General features: G+C 49.0%; 4 protein-coding genes across 4 annotated transcripts; 3 read left to right on the forward strand and 1 right to left on the reverse strand.

Annotated features, from left to right (window-relative positions):
- Positions 1-909: 909 nt before the first annotated feature.
- Positions 910-4,141, forward strand: BDV27DRAFT_157200 (DEAD/DEAH box helicase; the record flags this gene model as incomplete). Its single annotated transcript, XM_032072460.1, has 9 exons — positions 910-1,701; positions 1,759-1,941; positions 2,001-2,484; positions 2,541-2,712; positions 2,765-2,926; positions 2,977-3,423; positions 3,471-3,891; positions 3,940-4,054; positions 4,110-4,141. 9 exons carry the CDS (start codon positions 910-912, stop codon positions 4,139-4,141), a joined length of 2,808 nt encoding a protein of 935 aa, XP_031928173.1.
- Positions 4,142-4,480: 339 nt separating this feature from the next.
- BDV27DRAFT_171829 (uncharacterized protein) lies at positions 4,481-5,584 on the reverse strand (the record flags this gene model as incomplete). Its single annotated transcript, XM_032075704.1, has 2 exons — positions 4,481-4,842; positions 5,020-5,584. The coding sequence occupies 2 exons, from the start codon at positions 5,582-5,584 to the stop codon at positions 4,481-4,483; spliced, it is 927 nt and encodes a 308-aa protein (XP_031928174.1).
- A 1,187-nt stretch (positions 5,585-6,771) lies between these two features.
- Positions 6,772-12,206, forward strand: BDV27DRAFT_107357 (CORVET complex membrane-binding subunit VPS8). The gene is made up of 3 exons (XM_032064434.1): positions 6,772-7,433; positions 7,483-7,918; positions 7,977-12,206. The coding sequence occupies exons 1-3, from the start codon at positions 7,107-7,109 to the stop codon at positions 11,975-11,977; spliced, it is 4,764 nt and encodes a 1,587-aa protein (XP_031928175.1). The 5' UTR covers positions 6,772-7,106; the 3' UTR covers positions 11,978-12,206.
- A 1,111-nt stretch (positions 12,207-13,317) lies between these two features.
- BDV27DRAFT_157203 (glycoside hydrolase family 16 protein) lies at positions 13,318-14,508 on the forward strand (the record flags this gene model as incomplete). Its single annotated transcript, XM_032072461.1, has 3 exons — positions 13,318-13,673; positions 13,742-14,165; positions 14,251-14,508. 3 exons carry the CDS (start codon positions 13,318-13,320, stop codon positions 14,506-14,508), a joined length of 1,038 nt encoding a protein of 345 aa, XP_031928176.1.
- Positions 14,509-14,574: the final 66 nt, after the last annotated feature.

Consider the following 14,574-nt stretch of genomic DNA (forward strand, 5'->3'; position numbering starts at 1 on the left):
ACAGAGGAAGACAGATGAATATAAGAAAAAAAGGATATGACCAAAACCAATGATATCTAACAGTCTATATATGCAAGTTTTTTTTTGTTTCGGATGTTAAATGGAATTATTAGTTATTCACACACTTTTCCGTAATATATATTTTATTTAATCTTCAGAGGACACGGAAAATAGAAGGCATGGCGAATGGATTACGGAGTATGTCTGTGCTTGAGGGCGGCCGTCCACCTTACTGGATCCAAGGGTGGGAATCGGTGGGTTCTCATTAGCCCTCTTCAAACATGGTGGACAGTTAGTTAGATTACCGCGTTGGGAACAACTTATCCGGGTCAATTATTGGACTAGAGCAGGCCAACCTTTGTTAGGTTAGGCGGCTGCCGCGACTCATCCCTCAATGGGCTTGCTGATCACCAGGGCTCCGGTTAGTGGATGAGATGAGCCAGGAACGCTGGGAATTTGCTGCATTTCCGGGCGGCCTTGGAGCCTAAGGCAGAGATGAGACAGGCGAGATTTTCGGCCTCAGGCTCCGGCGGCTGGGGCTAGGTGCAATACGTATCCCGCGTTGCGCGTTGCTGCCTTTCATTGATCGTGATTGTTACCTAGTACCTGAGTATTAAGTTTCCTATTATTACTAGCATCCTGCTTATATAGAAAAGCAGGAAAGTTTTTTCAGATCGCCTTCTTGAGGCGGGCCATAAATACCCAGCATAGAATTCCTTTCTACTATAGGTACTAAGGTGAAAAACAAGAGCCCGCGCTATTGGTATTTAAGGATATAAATAAACCACTTCCAGACAGCATCCCCCCGATCTGCCCTACCTTGTCACTGGCGCTGTCATCTGTATTGGGCATATTCATGGGAGCTTGTTTACCATCACACCAGGTTTTCAGGTGATATATGCCCCAGGCATGTCAGCGCGGTCCGATCAGCCATTTCAGTTCCATGGCTTCCAGACCACCATTGATGTTGCTCGTCAGCAAAATCATGATGTAGCTCCCTTAGCGGGACAAAAACGACTTCCAGATCATAACCCGGACAATGCTCATAAAATTTCCGTTCTAAGTCACCCTACCTCCACCAGCCACTTGAGTTCTCGTCCAGTCGATTTTGTCCGGCCTTCTGTGGCCCCTCCTAGGAGTCGTCTAACTGCCAGTGAGATCCGTCCTGTAGCGGCAATTATCCCAGAAAGAAAGCCGGCAACAGCTACCAGTGAAGACTATGTCTATGACCCTTGTCTATTCTTGAAAAATCCCCGATATGGATTGTCACCGGCACTAGTAACTAATTTTGCTTCTGTCGGTGTCAAGAGCATCTATCCATGGCAGGCTTCATGTTTGCTTGCCCCGGGTCTGCTTGAAGGTGAAAAGCATCTGGTCTATACAGCCCCTACGGGGGGAGGAAAGTCTCTCGTAGCCGACGTGCTGATGCTGAAACGTATCATCGAGAATCCTTCACGTAAAGCCATTTTGGTTCTTCCGTACGTCGCACTAGTACAGGAAAAGCTGAAATGGCTTAGACGCATTGTTCAGGATGTTGAAAAACGGATTGACAACATCGACGATCAAGCAGCTGGCGCGAAGCCATATCATCAACGTTGGAAGAAGCTACAAAAGTCGATCCGCGTCACTGGTTTTTTCGGAGGTAGCAGGACAACCGCTACCTGGGCCGATACGGATATTGCGGTTTGCACGATAGAGAAGGTCTGTCAGCGTTGCATACAGTTATATGCAGGGAAAAGTCTAACGAGCATATATTAGGCCAACTCATTGATCAACACTGCTATCGAAGAATGCAATATCGGAGATCTGGGCGTAGTTGTCCTGGACGAGCTACATATGCTTGATGATGAAAATCGCGGGTATCTTCTGGAGCTGATGGTCACCAAGATACTTCTACTGCAGCAAGATATCCAGATAATTGGCATGAGCGCCACTCTGTCGGTATGGCTATTCTTTGTCACCAATGTCGACACTAAGAAAGCAGGCTGACAAACCACCAGAACACTGAATTACTTGCAGAGTGGATGAACGCAAACTACTATATCTCAACATATCGGCCTATTCCGATTGATGACTATCTCGTATATGAGAACGCGATTTATCCCGCAGCAACCTCAAGACAGCTATTACAGACGATCACAAGATTGGCATCAATGTCCACCGTATCCCTTACGGACACTATGCCTCCCCATCGCATAATCCAGCCCCCAGCGTTTCGAGAATTTGCAAATCCAACCACAAATGCGATGGTAGCTTTATCGATCGATACGGCTGCTGCAGGATATGGTGCATTGGTTTTCTGCGGTAGCAGACAGGCTTGCCAACTTCATGCCTCTATTATTAGTGAAGCCATGCCAATACCAGCCGCAGTAGATCCAGAGGAACTAAGCAGACGATTGGACCTGCTCGCTGAACTACGAAGCCTTCCTAGTGGCCTTGATCCTGTCCTCGAGAATACGCTGGTCAGAGGCGTAGGCTTCCACCGTGAGTGATCCATGTAAGCTACCGCCTCTCATTGATATGAACTGACTTTGCTCTAGATGCGGGCATGACAACAGAAGAACGTGAATTCATAGCGCAGGCTTATGATCAAGGTGTTTTGAAAATTCTCGTAGCCACTTGCAGTCTTGCGGCCGGAGTCAATCTTCCTGCCAGGAGAGTCATTATCAATGGTGCTCGTATGGGACGTGACTTGGTGGGACCGGCAATGCTGTAGGGACATTCCCTTGCACATTTCCAAAAAACCTCGAGCTAACCGTCGAAGGCGTCAAATGTGTGGGCGAGCTGGTCGCAAGGGAAAGGATGAGGCAGGCGAGACCTACCTCATTTGTGGAAAGTCCGAACTACAGGCAGTCTGTGATCTGCTGGAAGCTGATATGCCAGCAATCGAGAGCTGTCTAGCGCCAGAGAAGCGTGGTCTCAAAAGGTAGATGACCAAAACGAACGATAACTAGTCATGGGCTCATACCTGTCTAGAGCGATTTTGGAAGCTATAGCTACAGGTCTCGTCTCTGGTATTGAAGCGATCAAGGAATACGTGAAATGTACCCTTCTTTACCGGACCATGGACAAAAAGATAGCGTACAACATTATGAACTCTGCTCTCCAAGAATTGGTCAGCGAAGATCTTCTGCATCAGAACGACGACGAATCATATGTTGCGACACAACTTGGCCAAGCTGTCGTTGCATCTGCATTCACACCCGAGGATGGTCTTTTTGTTTACGAAGAGCTAAACAGAGCGTTACAGGCTTTTGTGATGGATGGTGACATGCATGTCTTCTACATGTTCACCCCTCTCCAGGTAGCGACGACCACACAAGTCGATTGGCCCATCTTTCGAGACCAGCTAGACAATCTTGACGAAAGCGGGCTGCGTGCTTTGCAATTTATTGGTGTTCAACCAGGCTTTGTGAACAGAATGTATGTTGATCTCAACATGACGCAAGAGCGTACTAATAAGGCCACAGGGTTCAAAGCGGTGCATCTCTTAAAGAAGACACTCCAGAGCAGATCAAACTGGCCGCCGTCTACCGCCGTGCTTACACTGCGCTTCAGCTTCGTGATTTGAGCAATGAGGTTCCTCTATCGGTGATCGCCAGTCGCTACCGGACCCCTCGCGGGGCAGTCCAGACATTGGCCCAACAGTGCCACGGGTTTGCCGCTGGTATGGTCAAGTTCTGCCAACGCATGGGCTGGGGAATGCTTGCGGCAGTCCTTGATCATATGCGGGATCGATTGGAAGCCGGTGCTCGCGCTGATTTATTGGAAATGGCTCAAGTCACTTATGTCAAAGGCTGGACAGCTAGGTTGCTTCGAGACAACGGGTTCCGAAACTTGAGGGCGTTGGCAGAGGCCGATGCAAAGGATCTTGTCCCCATATTAATGATGGTAGTATGAACGTCTCCCTGAAGCAGAAAATTTACTAACTTGCACCAGGTAAATCCACGAAAAGCACAGAGAAGCCAAGCCGACCCCTCAGAAGCGGAACGGTATGCCAAAAAGCTGCTTGCTAAAGCAGAAGTAATTGTTGCATCAGCAAATAAGATTTGGGGTACGTATAGTATTTCGCAGCGTTCAGTGTCTAATAAGTTTTAACAATGCCACAGAACGTGAAATGCAAGTCGAATTGGATGAGTAAGGCGTAGTATACTCACGCATATGAGAGTATTAGCATTGACAAAATCCTGGAACTTTTACGGAGAAAATAATGTCACTCTTTCTCGGCTATTCTATGGCAGATTGGAAGGGATACCTAACATGTATATATATATACAAGCTATGATGTGTATATCCATAAGAAGCCGAGGCATTGGGGTGTATAGTTGATTTACTATGATGATGATGATGATGATGATGATGATGTTAAGAGGACTTGAACTTATACAAAGCAGATGTCTTCTAGCTAATGAACATGATACATGACTACAGTAGTAATAGTAGTAAGGCATTGATCCCAAGAGAATTGTATACAACTAATCTAAACCCCGTTCAGCGTGTTTTGAGCTTTCATAACCTCACCCTGATCTACAAAATCCACAAGGACCACATTAGGCAGCCGTTTATACATGGACCGACACAAGTCGGACTGTGCCCCGATGCTCCCATTGCCCGAGACAGCATTGGTCTTGGGCGCACGGATCCGGTCGGGCACCAGGACCCCCAGCACATTGACATCTAAGAAATGATTGACGATATACATGCGCCCGTCAGCCGATGCGCCTGAGGGCCGATCGATACTGCAATTCGGGAACGAGGCATCCGTCACATCGTAGGGCGTCTCGAAAAAGTAACCGAATTCGTCCAATATATACGGAACGGGTTTAGTGTCGGCGCCGTAATCTAGAAGCAGTATGCTCAATATACACACCCCTATCGGAACAAGGCCAAAGGAAAAAGTCTCTGACAAATAGTGGAGATTTTATATCCACTATATAGGTACGACCCAAGACATCCACTCCCAGATACTACCTAATTCGTATTCGGAAGAAAAATAAAGGGAAAAACACGTGTACTTACCCAAAAATACCACAAGTCGCTTCCCCGTACTAATCAGATCCCCCAACGTCGGCCACGAATCTAAGGCCAGCACATCCGGCGACGAGCTCGGTACGAATGCATAATCCTTAATCCCGGCACTGGCGAATACCTCATCGAACCGCGTCACGGGGAAGCCATCGCCATTTGTAAGCAGCAGGGTTACCACCTCATCGGGATGGCTGTCCAGCCAGGTCTTGACCGTGCCCAGGAAGGACTCTAGGGTTCCCGCGTCCTCGAGAAGACAGGATGTATGACATAGTTGGATGGTGTTGGCTTTGTCAAGGGCTTTATGGGTTTGACCCTGCAGGAAGCGGATCCCCAGGTCAAGTTGTTCTGTTACCTCCAGGTTTTGATTATGCTGTGGGAGGGGGCCGACGAAGGGACTGTCGTGGGCGCCCAGTTGGGTGATGTTGGAGTACTTGCGGGTGCAGAATGTGGATTGGCCATTGCAGGTTGATGGGTCGCATTGGACGATTGGAATGGCGGAGAGGGCGAGGAGGAGAGGAAGTATGTAGGAGAGGATGGGATGTTTGTTGGAAGGCATGTTTATATTATATATGAAGGGCTACTACTAGTAGTATTGTAAGGGTATCATATCTGGGTGTTAGACTGCAAGAATATTATCATCCCTTCTTTCGGTGTATTTATAGTAAAGAAATTTTGATTATTTATATTCCTGAATTTTCGTCTGCACTAGGATGAGGGCTGAATGCTACCAAATGATCAAATCATGCAGTGCTGAAGAATGAATGTATAGCATGTGGCCAATCAATGCCTTGTGACTTGCCTTGTGAGAAGCGCTATAGAGAGATGGGATGGGAACAATATAGACAAAGGTTAATTAACTCTTCAGAAAGGTTAGTGTCACTACAAGAACGGGACAGGGGAGCACTATGCCGAAGACGAGACAAGGATATGAGATGAAAGAGTTGACCTGGTCCAGTCGATGTAACTCGGGGTCTGCGGGTGATTTGAATAGTAGTTGGACTAAGGCACCTTAAGGCACGCTTGTCACATGCTAACATTGGTAACACACCCGAACAAACTGCTGAGGATCCCCTGGATGGAGTGTAAAATATGACTAGATCATGGTAATACGATTCATACTAATAAGTGTAGTCACCTGGAAAGAAGTCCATCAATGTAGGTCAGAAGCTCGATTGATAAATGCATATCAGGGAATGCGATAACTTCTTAACATTGAATGAGTGATATGTACTGTCTAAAAGACTAGCCAAAAGCCCCATCTATAATAATTTATAGTTTTACACTTAAAATATTGTGGTGGACCGTCGGGATACCATCCTTAGTCATTGTTGTTCTGCAAGCTGTTTATGTTTGCTGTCTTACAACACAACTACTTTGCATACACCGCTCATAGCATTTTGACTGATGACTTAGGTGTGATCAGAATGCCCAGACTGCGGCAGATGAAGAGGGGCTGGATATCCTATAGGAGCATAAGAATTGTGCGAGGGTAAGGAGGAGCCGCTTGGAACAAATCCCTAGCATCCCTATATAATGTGTCAACAATGACAGTATTATGACCGACAAGCAAGAAAGGATGAGTTGTTCTTGTTATGTACCATGTACTTGAGAGCCACTCGTGGCTTTGTGGGGCACCGCCTCCCCCGGAAGCCAAGCAAAACCAACCAATGTTGACCTGAGGCCGGAAGGGACTCACAGCCTCCAGCTCTCCTCATTACCTCCCGTCGATGATCTTCACCTTCTCCGACTTGCGACAAAGCCGAGCTCGTGGGTACTCTTGCTCGGTTTACACAACACCTTGTCAGTTAATTGCATCTCGATCCTGACTCAGTCGTCCACCAGGAATATTTTCCTGCCAACCAGTCGGATTGTCGGCAACCGCTCCTCCGTTTTGTTTTCCGCACCCAAGGTATCCCATCTATCGGCCCGCACTCGGCCAGTCGTCCACTGAAGCTTTGTGACCTGAGGGTGTCAGACAGTCATCGACCAGAACGTATCGGCGCCGCTCTTAACCTTGATTCCGTGACCGTTTCCCCCTGCGATAGTGTCGAAGCGATGGTCATTCGAACATTTTGCTGATGAGCTCCATGATTGAGGGCAGTGATGACCGGGCACGAGAGGATGAGCTCGACTTGGGGGAAGAGGACGAGGGAGATGTTCAGCCAAAGAGTAACGGCGTCTCTGTCGATGGGGTGTCAGCTGAGGGGTATGGGGAGAGCTCAATGGCATACGTTGAAGAGGATCTCCCCGATGTAACCAGCCCAAACCAGTCGTTCGATACAAGGAACTCCCAACTTGACGCCGGTACGGGCAATGCACCATTGTCTCCCCGTATCAGACAACTTGGTACTCCCGGAAGTGTCGATGAGACAGCTTCCACACCAGACGATACTCCTTCTCTGCATGTGTGTTGTGACTATTATTTTCAGTTGTGCTCTCCGCTGATCGCTATAGGATTCTCTTTTGTCGTCGCAAAGTAGCAATGCTTTGGCCCTTCGAGGCTCATCTCGTGCCAGTCCAAGTCCGTCGCATCGTCCCTTCGATCTCCGCTTTCAGTCCCGCCTTTCGTCTCCGTCTTTGAGCGGGGCTCGACCGTCCTCGCCATTCTTCGCTCACATTCACTCCCGAAAGTCATCGCTTACGAGCCGCCTCACTCCGGGTACCGTGGATTCTGATGCTGAGACGCCCTTAGGTCCTTGGGATGTTGTGCGGTGGACTAAGTTAAGAAAGATAACTGGCCAGGCATTTTCGGAGGTCGGCAAACGTAATTTTGGTTATCCCACATGTTTGGCGGTCTCCACTGCCATAGTGATTGGAACGTCCAAGGGAATCATTCTGGTGTTTGACTATCAGCAAAGTCTCAAAGCGATCATTGGACAAGGGACTAAGGGTATGTTGGAAGCCTGCCGCGCCTTATTTTTCTGATCTCCGTTAACTTCTTCATATAGCTACCGAATGTGGAGCAATCACGTCGTTGGCACTATCCGCGGACCACACGACGGTTGCCGGGGGGCATGTTTCGGGTGATATATTTACATGGGAGATTGTGAGACCGGCGCGGCCTTTTCTTCAAATACCACCTCTCTCCGAAAGCCAGGTTGATACTCACACTGCCGATGGCCACGTTCCCGGGTCGTCTGTCATTCATGTAGGCTTCCTTGGTACAAGGCGCACTGCGCTCGTATCCGCCGATAAGTCAGGGATGGCTTTCTCACATCTGGCGACTCGAGGCTTGGGGGCGATGGGACGGACAGTGAAGACGACAAGGATCTTAGGTCGTTATCCTCAACATATAGCGCACGGCAACCGGCCGCGCAAGCCTAGCTCTGTCCTTGCATTTTCACCTCTCCCTCTCGGAAATGTCGAGCAGCCAACCGATTCTTTGGGCTTGGTTGCAATGCTTACTCCGTATCTTCTAGTTATTGTCTCGACCACACCTGTAGCACAGACCCAACATAAGGCGCCACGCCCAAAAGAGGTTGCCGCCCATGGCGCGATGACTGGAGCCTTGGCCTGGTTTCCAGCGATTAAGCTCAAGGGCAATGATGCGCAAACTTCGAAAACAAAACTTGTTTATTGTTGGTCAAATGTATTGACTATCCTAGACGTGTCTGAGATTGAAGCAGAGGAATCACCGAGCAGGGACAAACCACCTAGCCTGGAGTTTAAAGCGCGGAACAGATGGAAGGCTGAAGAAGCGATTGTTGCTGTGCAATGGCTGAGTCGCTCGGTCCTGGCAGTGCTGACTATAACGCAACAATTACTTATTCTTGAAGATCATTCTATGCGTGTAACGGATAGCATTGATCTTCTTAACAAACATATATACCATGCCGATTTGTTCTCCTCCCAGCTTCATTCTCTGGTCGAACAGTTCAACGAAGAAGATACCTCGATGCATGGCGTGGTAGCCGATGCTTTTTATATGAGCTTTCGCTCTTATAAAGGGCGTCTATTCTTGTTGGGCTATAGCGATGCACTTGTTGGAGCCCTCTCCAATTGGGCAGACCGATTGCTTGCACTCATGGAGGCTGGAGACTTCATTGGGGCCATTCGCCTAGCAACGTCCTTCTACAAAGGCAGCGGCGAAAAGCTCACCATTGGATTGCCTGATGAAGATGCACTGAGACAGCCTATCGTGCAAGAGAAACTCCTGGAAATGGTATCAGCCTCGCTGAAGTATGCCTTTGGTCGGAACCAGGAAGCTAACACGGAGCGGCTGGGAAATCAACAGCTTGAGGAATTGGCCGAGGTCTCCATTTTGGCTTGTGTCTCTATGGATGATGAGGATTTCCTCTGGGACGAGGTATTCAACTGGTATGAAGAGCATGACTCGCAAGGCGTTTTCCTCGATGCCCTTGAATCATACATAGTTGAAGGAACAGTGCGCACTCTCCCCCCTACTGCCGTTAAAGCGCTTATCAATCATTTTGCCACGAACCATACTGCCAGTCGATTGGAAGAGATCATCTGTCTACTTGACACGGCCACCATGGATATTGACCAAGTGACGACACTGTGTAAACATTATAACTTGTATGACGCATTCATTTACGTCTGGAATCGCTGTGTAGGAGATTACGTGGGGCCACTGCAAGAACTCTTAGCATTAGTCCCACCCCAAGGAACTTGGGTTAACGGGGGCTCGGTGGAGGAACTTAAACGATATACGAACGCGATGAAGATGTTTCCATATCTCTCTTTTGTCTTAACGGGCCGTGTATACCCTACTGGGAATGACCTGGATGACGCCAAAGCTACTCAGGCTAAGGCAGCCTTGTACGAATATCTGTTCTCTGGGAACCTGTCTGGGCCAGAATCAGGGGCCCATACCCAATCGAATGGGTTGTTCTCGGATTTGCAAGCTATCCTGAAATTCGATACCCCCAGCTTCATGAGCATGCTCAATGAAGCATTCGAGGATAGTTTTTTGAACGAACAAGAGCCAGACGAGACACCTTTCAGAGGGATATCCATCAATCGCCAATACTTAATCAGCATTCTGCTCCAGGTCATGACACCGTCAGCCTTCGCTCCATCTGATACCATCTACCTAGACATGTTCCTTGCTCGCAACCTTCCTAAATACCCTCAATACATTCTACTCTCTGGAAGTACACTCCACCAGGTTTTGGAGCGGTTGTGCCGATACCCAAACCAAGATATGGCAGAGGACTGCGAACTCAGCGCGGAGTACCTCTTATCTTTCTATCACCCTCCAGATATTCAGAGCATGATCCCGCTCTTTCACGAAGCGCGTTTCTTCCGGATTCTCAAGTCAACCTATCGCTCCGAGAAGCAATTTCCTGAGTTAATACTGACCTATCTGGAAGACCGCAGTGGGCAAGAGGCGCTTTTTACCTGCCTACAGGATTGCCTGCGGGCCGGCTCCGGGTTAGGGAAAAGGCAAAGGCGAGATGTTATAGAAGTGATTAAAACCCGCGCTGGCCAGATAGCAGAGATAGATGTCCAGAAGGCCGCTCAGACAATGCAGGATTATGCTCCTGAAACGCATGCAATGTTCCTCGAAGCACTGGAAAACGATGCCTACGAGCAGTACCAGTACTTGACTGTCGTGGTTGACCCGACGACGCATCCCGGCGCTGAGCGGCGGCTTTCGAAGCCAGTAGAGAATTGGATGGTAGAGCGCTACGTGCAATTGCTTTGCAAGTATAACCCTTCACATGTCGCTGATTTCGTTGATGAGCTGCGAGTAGGCGACGTTCGGCTCGAGGAGCTGCTCCCTTCAATGGAGGAAAGTGGGGTAGTGGATGCAGCTGTCATTCTGCTGGCCAGACAAGGCCAGATTAGAGCTGCTATGGACCGTCTCATTGCGCATCTTAAGACACTAGAGTCGGGCCTCGTTGGTATTCTCCGAAGTATACAGGAGACCCCAGACTCCGCCAGCACGGCAGAAGCGATTGATGATCTTGTTGAATCTTTAAACAAGTATGTGCGTGTTGGTACATGGTTGTGTCAGGGCCAGACGAAAACAGCTAAGAAGCCGCGAACTGTCGAGAGGAATGGGACTGAGAAACATGCTGTTGACCAGCCTCTCTCGTTCGATGAGAACCTCTGGCTCGATCTTATTGAAGCTGTCGTCCGCACTGCCAGTAGTGTGTTTGCCCTGATCCAGAAGGAGCACGCGGAAAGTAAACTGACCCAACTGGCACCAATGACTTCGAGGATGGGGAGCAATGCGGCTCAACTAATGTCATCTGTCCGTACATTGGTACAACAGGTGTTCACAGCGCTGCTCTCCAGCACTGTCCGGGTCAGCGGAGCCTCGACCGAACGCAACGACGTTGCTTTTCTCCGAATTCTGCGAGCATTCCTCACTCGTGCGTCCCATTGGTCTCCTTCGCTTCTTGAACTCCGTGCAGTCCTGGCTTCCATCTTCTCGGCTTATACTTATGAGAAGTCACTCCTGGCCCTGGCCAACGGGATGCTGGACCGGGACCTATTTGTGCATGTGGACGAAGTAACGCGACTGCGTCAAAGGGGATGGCGGCCGCGAGGCCAGGTGTGTGAGGTCTGTCGGCAGCGCATATGGGGACCTGGGGTTGGCTCTGAATTCTGGGAGGCCTGGAAGCAGAGGCAGGCGGATGCACATCAACGCCGGGTGTCACGACAAATTGAAGGGCGACTTGACCCTGCGGTCGCCCGTGGGAAGGGCAAGGCGGCGGCAGTGGCCGAGGCGGGTCAGGTGGCACACTTCCATGACGGACATGCGGACGTGGAGTCAGTAGATGGCATGCGGGAATCTCCAGAAAATGGCAATGAGATGCCGATCGGGCCCGCGGTGGTCTTTTCTTGTCGACACTTGTATCACCGACAGTGTTTGCTGAACTCGGACCATTCTGGGCATACCAATCAATCGCATTTCCGACGCGAAGGGTCTGACTGGGAGTTGTTGTCATGCCCTATCTGTCCTGTACATAATGAATGAGTGTCACGATTTCAATCAAGCCCTTGTATGTATCTGTGCTTAATCCCCACTATGTGATTTCATGCATGTTTCTTTTATTCCCATTTCTCATCATGTTGGGTAGCAACATGAGGATGTGGCAGTTGATAGAGCCAATGATTGATAATTCTGAAGGATTTAAAGTGAGACAAGTTTGGAGGTTAAACTTTTTGGCGGCGGTTAATCGAGTTGCTTAATTAAGTCAAAGAAGTCCAACCCTAAACGGAGTCTTTGGGAATTTCATGACGATGGCCAAAGCGGAAAGATTTGGTTTCGAACTACTAGTAATTTGCTCCCGATCAGCTGGTTTCAAAGCGACGTATCACAAGATAGGACGAGAAATGCCAATTAAACTCCCCCAAAAAGGAACAGTTGACATCACATGGCCTCCTTCTCGATGGACGTTCCTCTTCAACTTTTCCCACTCATTATCATCTTGACTGTTACGAGAACCCTCGATCCTTGCGATCTGATTGACCCAGGCGCCTGTCACACTAACCCATGGTGCGAAGCTGACCATCATCGGAAATTAAAGAAAAGAAAAAAGACCCTGACATACTCCGTGCGCGGCGCGTCGCCCTGTTCATCGATCTATGAAATCGACTCTTGTGGAACGGCCCACGACGACATGAGGGGTGTTTTTTTTTTTCCCTCCCCTTCTCCAAACGCGCCCTCCGTTCCACGAACCGTGTGTCCCTCCAACCAGTTTGAAATATCCACGCCTGATGGTACCATTTTGGAACCATCTGTGATCCAGGAACATCCCTTTAAACCATTCTTTTCCAGTCCACACTGGCCGTGACTCCAATTTGCCGCTCACATGCTTCATCCATCTGCCATTCTCGGTGCCCGCGCTACTCGAGAATATGTCTCTTCAATGGCTTCCTTCTAGGTCTTAAGGCCTGGTCCGGTGGGCATATCATGGCTGACGCCACTTTTCTCTAGTATGTGAGTTTTAAGTTTTTTTTGTTTTTTTTGTCTTTTTTTGTCCCAGTGAGGAGTGGTTATAGGTGTATGTGATAAGGGTATAGGATACATACATTCTTCATGGCTATATATTGAACCCCCGACACCAGGGGGAAATCAAGAACCCACGACAAGAAAGCCAATCTGTAACACTCCTTTATCCATCCAGCGTTTGTTCACTCAGAGAGTGGCTTTGACGCTGCCCTTCCTTTATGCTGCTTGAACAATACACCTTTTAAGACAAAGCACATTGTTTGAACACTCCCTATATAAATACCATCACTCCCTCCTACCCCTTCACACAGCTTCACATATACCCTGCACATTCCTTTCTATTGTGATCATTCACGTTCAGAATGCACATACTATCCACACTCGCCCAGGTTCTAAGCCTCTGGGCTCCCCTTGCCGCGGCCGCATACACACTACAAGATGACTACGGCACGGACTCAACTTTCTTCGATAAATTTAGCTTCTTCACAGGCAATGATCCGACCCATGGTTTCGTCAAATACGTTGACAGAGGCACAGCCCAGAACACAGGCCTAATCAAAGCCGACGGATCCGTCTACATGGGCGTCGATTACACAAACGCCGCTCCAGGCGGCCGCCAAAGCGTCCGAATCAGCAGTAACAAAGCCTATAACCACGGCCTTTTCATTCTAGATCTAGCCCACATGCCCGGCAGTATCTGCGGAGCCTGGCCAGCATAGTAACGTCTCCCCCAATGCCCCTAGCTATCCCCAACTCAAAAGAAAAACAAGACTGATAATATCAAAGCTGGCTCCTAGGCCCCAACTGGCCGAACAACGGCGAAATAGACGTCATAGAAGGCGTAAATGACCAAACCAACAACCAGGTAGCCCTCCACACTAGCGACAGTTGCACAATTGACAATTCAGGCTTCTCCGGCTCCCTCCTCACAAGTGACTGCTACGTCAATGCCCCCGGCCAGGCCAACAACGCAGGCTGCGGTATTAAAGATAACTCGGCCCAATCCTACGGGAACGGGTTTAACAATGCCGGCGGCGGTGTGTATGCCACTGAATGGACTAGCGAGGCTATCAGTGTTTGGTATTTCCCGCGTTCCAGCATCCCCGGTGATATCGGTAGTGGGAATCCGAATCCGAGTGGTTGGGGGACGCCATCGGCGAGGTTTGCCGGAGCTTGCAATATTGATTCGCATTTTAAGGATCTGCAGATTGTATGTGTTTCCAATCCTTCCTTTCCTTGTTATTTTCTTAAGGGTGTCTGAGTTTCCGGTGGGATACTTACTGACCGGTGCGTAGATCTTCGACACGACTTTTTGTGGGGACTGGGCGGGCGGTGTTTGGGGGTCGAGTAGTTGTGCCTCGAAGGGATCTTGCAATGATTGGGTGGCTAATAACCCTGCTGCGTTTAAGGATGCATTCTGGCGTATTAACTCGCTGAAGGTTTATCAGGGCGGGGCTGCGAGCGTTGCAAGCAATGTGACTGAGTGGAAGATGGATGTAGGTATCGGAAAACGTTCGTTTATCAGACAGCGGAGGGAGAATTGGAGGAATTGATTTTGTAGGTTTGAGGATGGTGTACATCCCAGGTGGGATTTGATATACCTTGCATTTTGTATGGAC

This window comes from Aspergillus caelatus, assembly GCF_009193585.1.
Source record: "Aspergillus caelatus strain CBS 763.97 unplaced genomic scaffold BDV27scaffold_75, whole genome shotgun sequence".
Classification (NCBI taxonomy): domain Eukaryota; kingdom Fungi; phylum Ascomycota; class Eurotiomycetes; order Eurotiales; family Aspergillaceae; genus Aspergillus; species Aspergillus caelatus.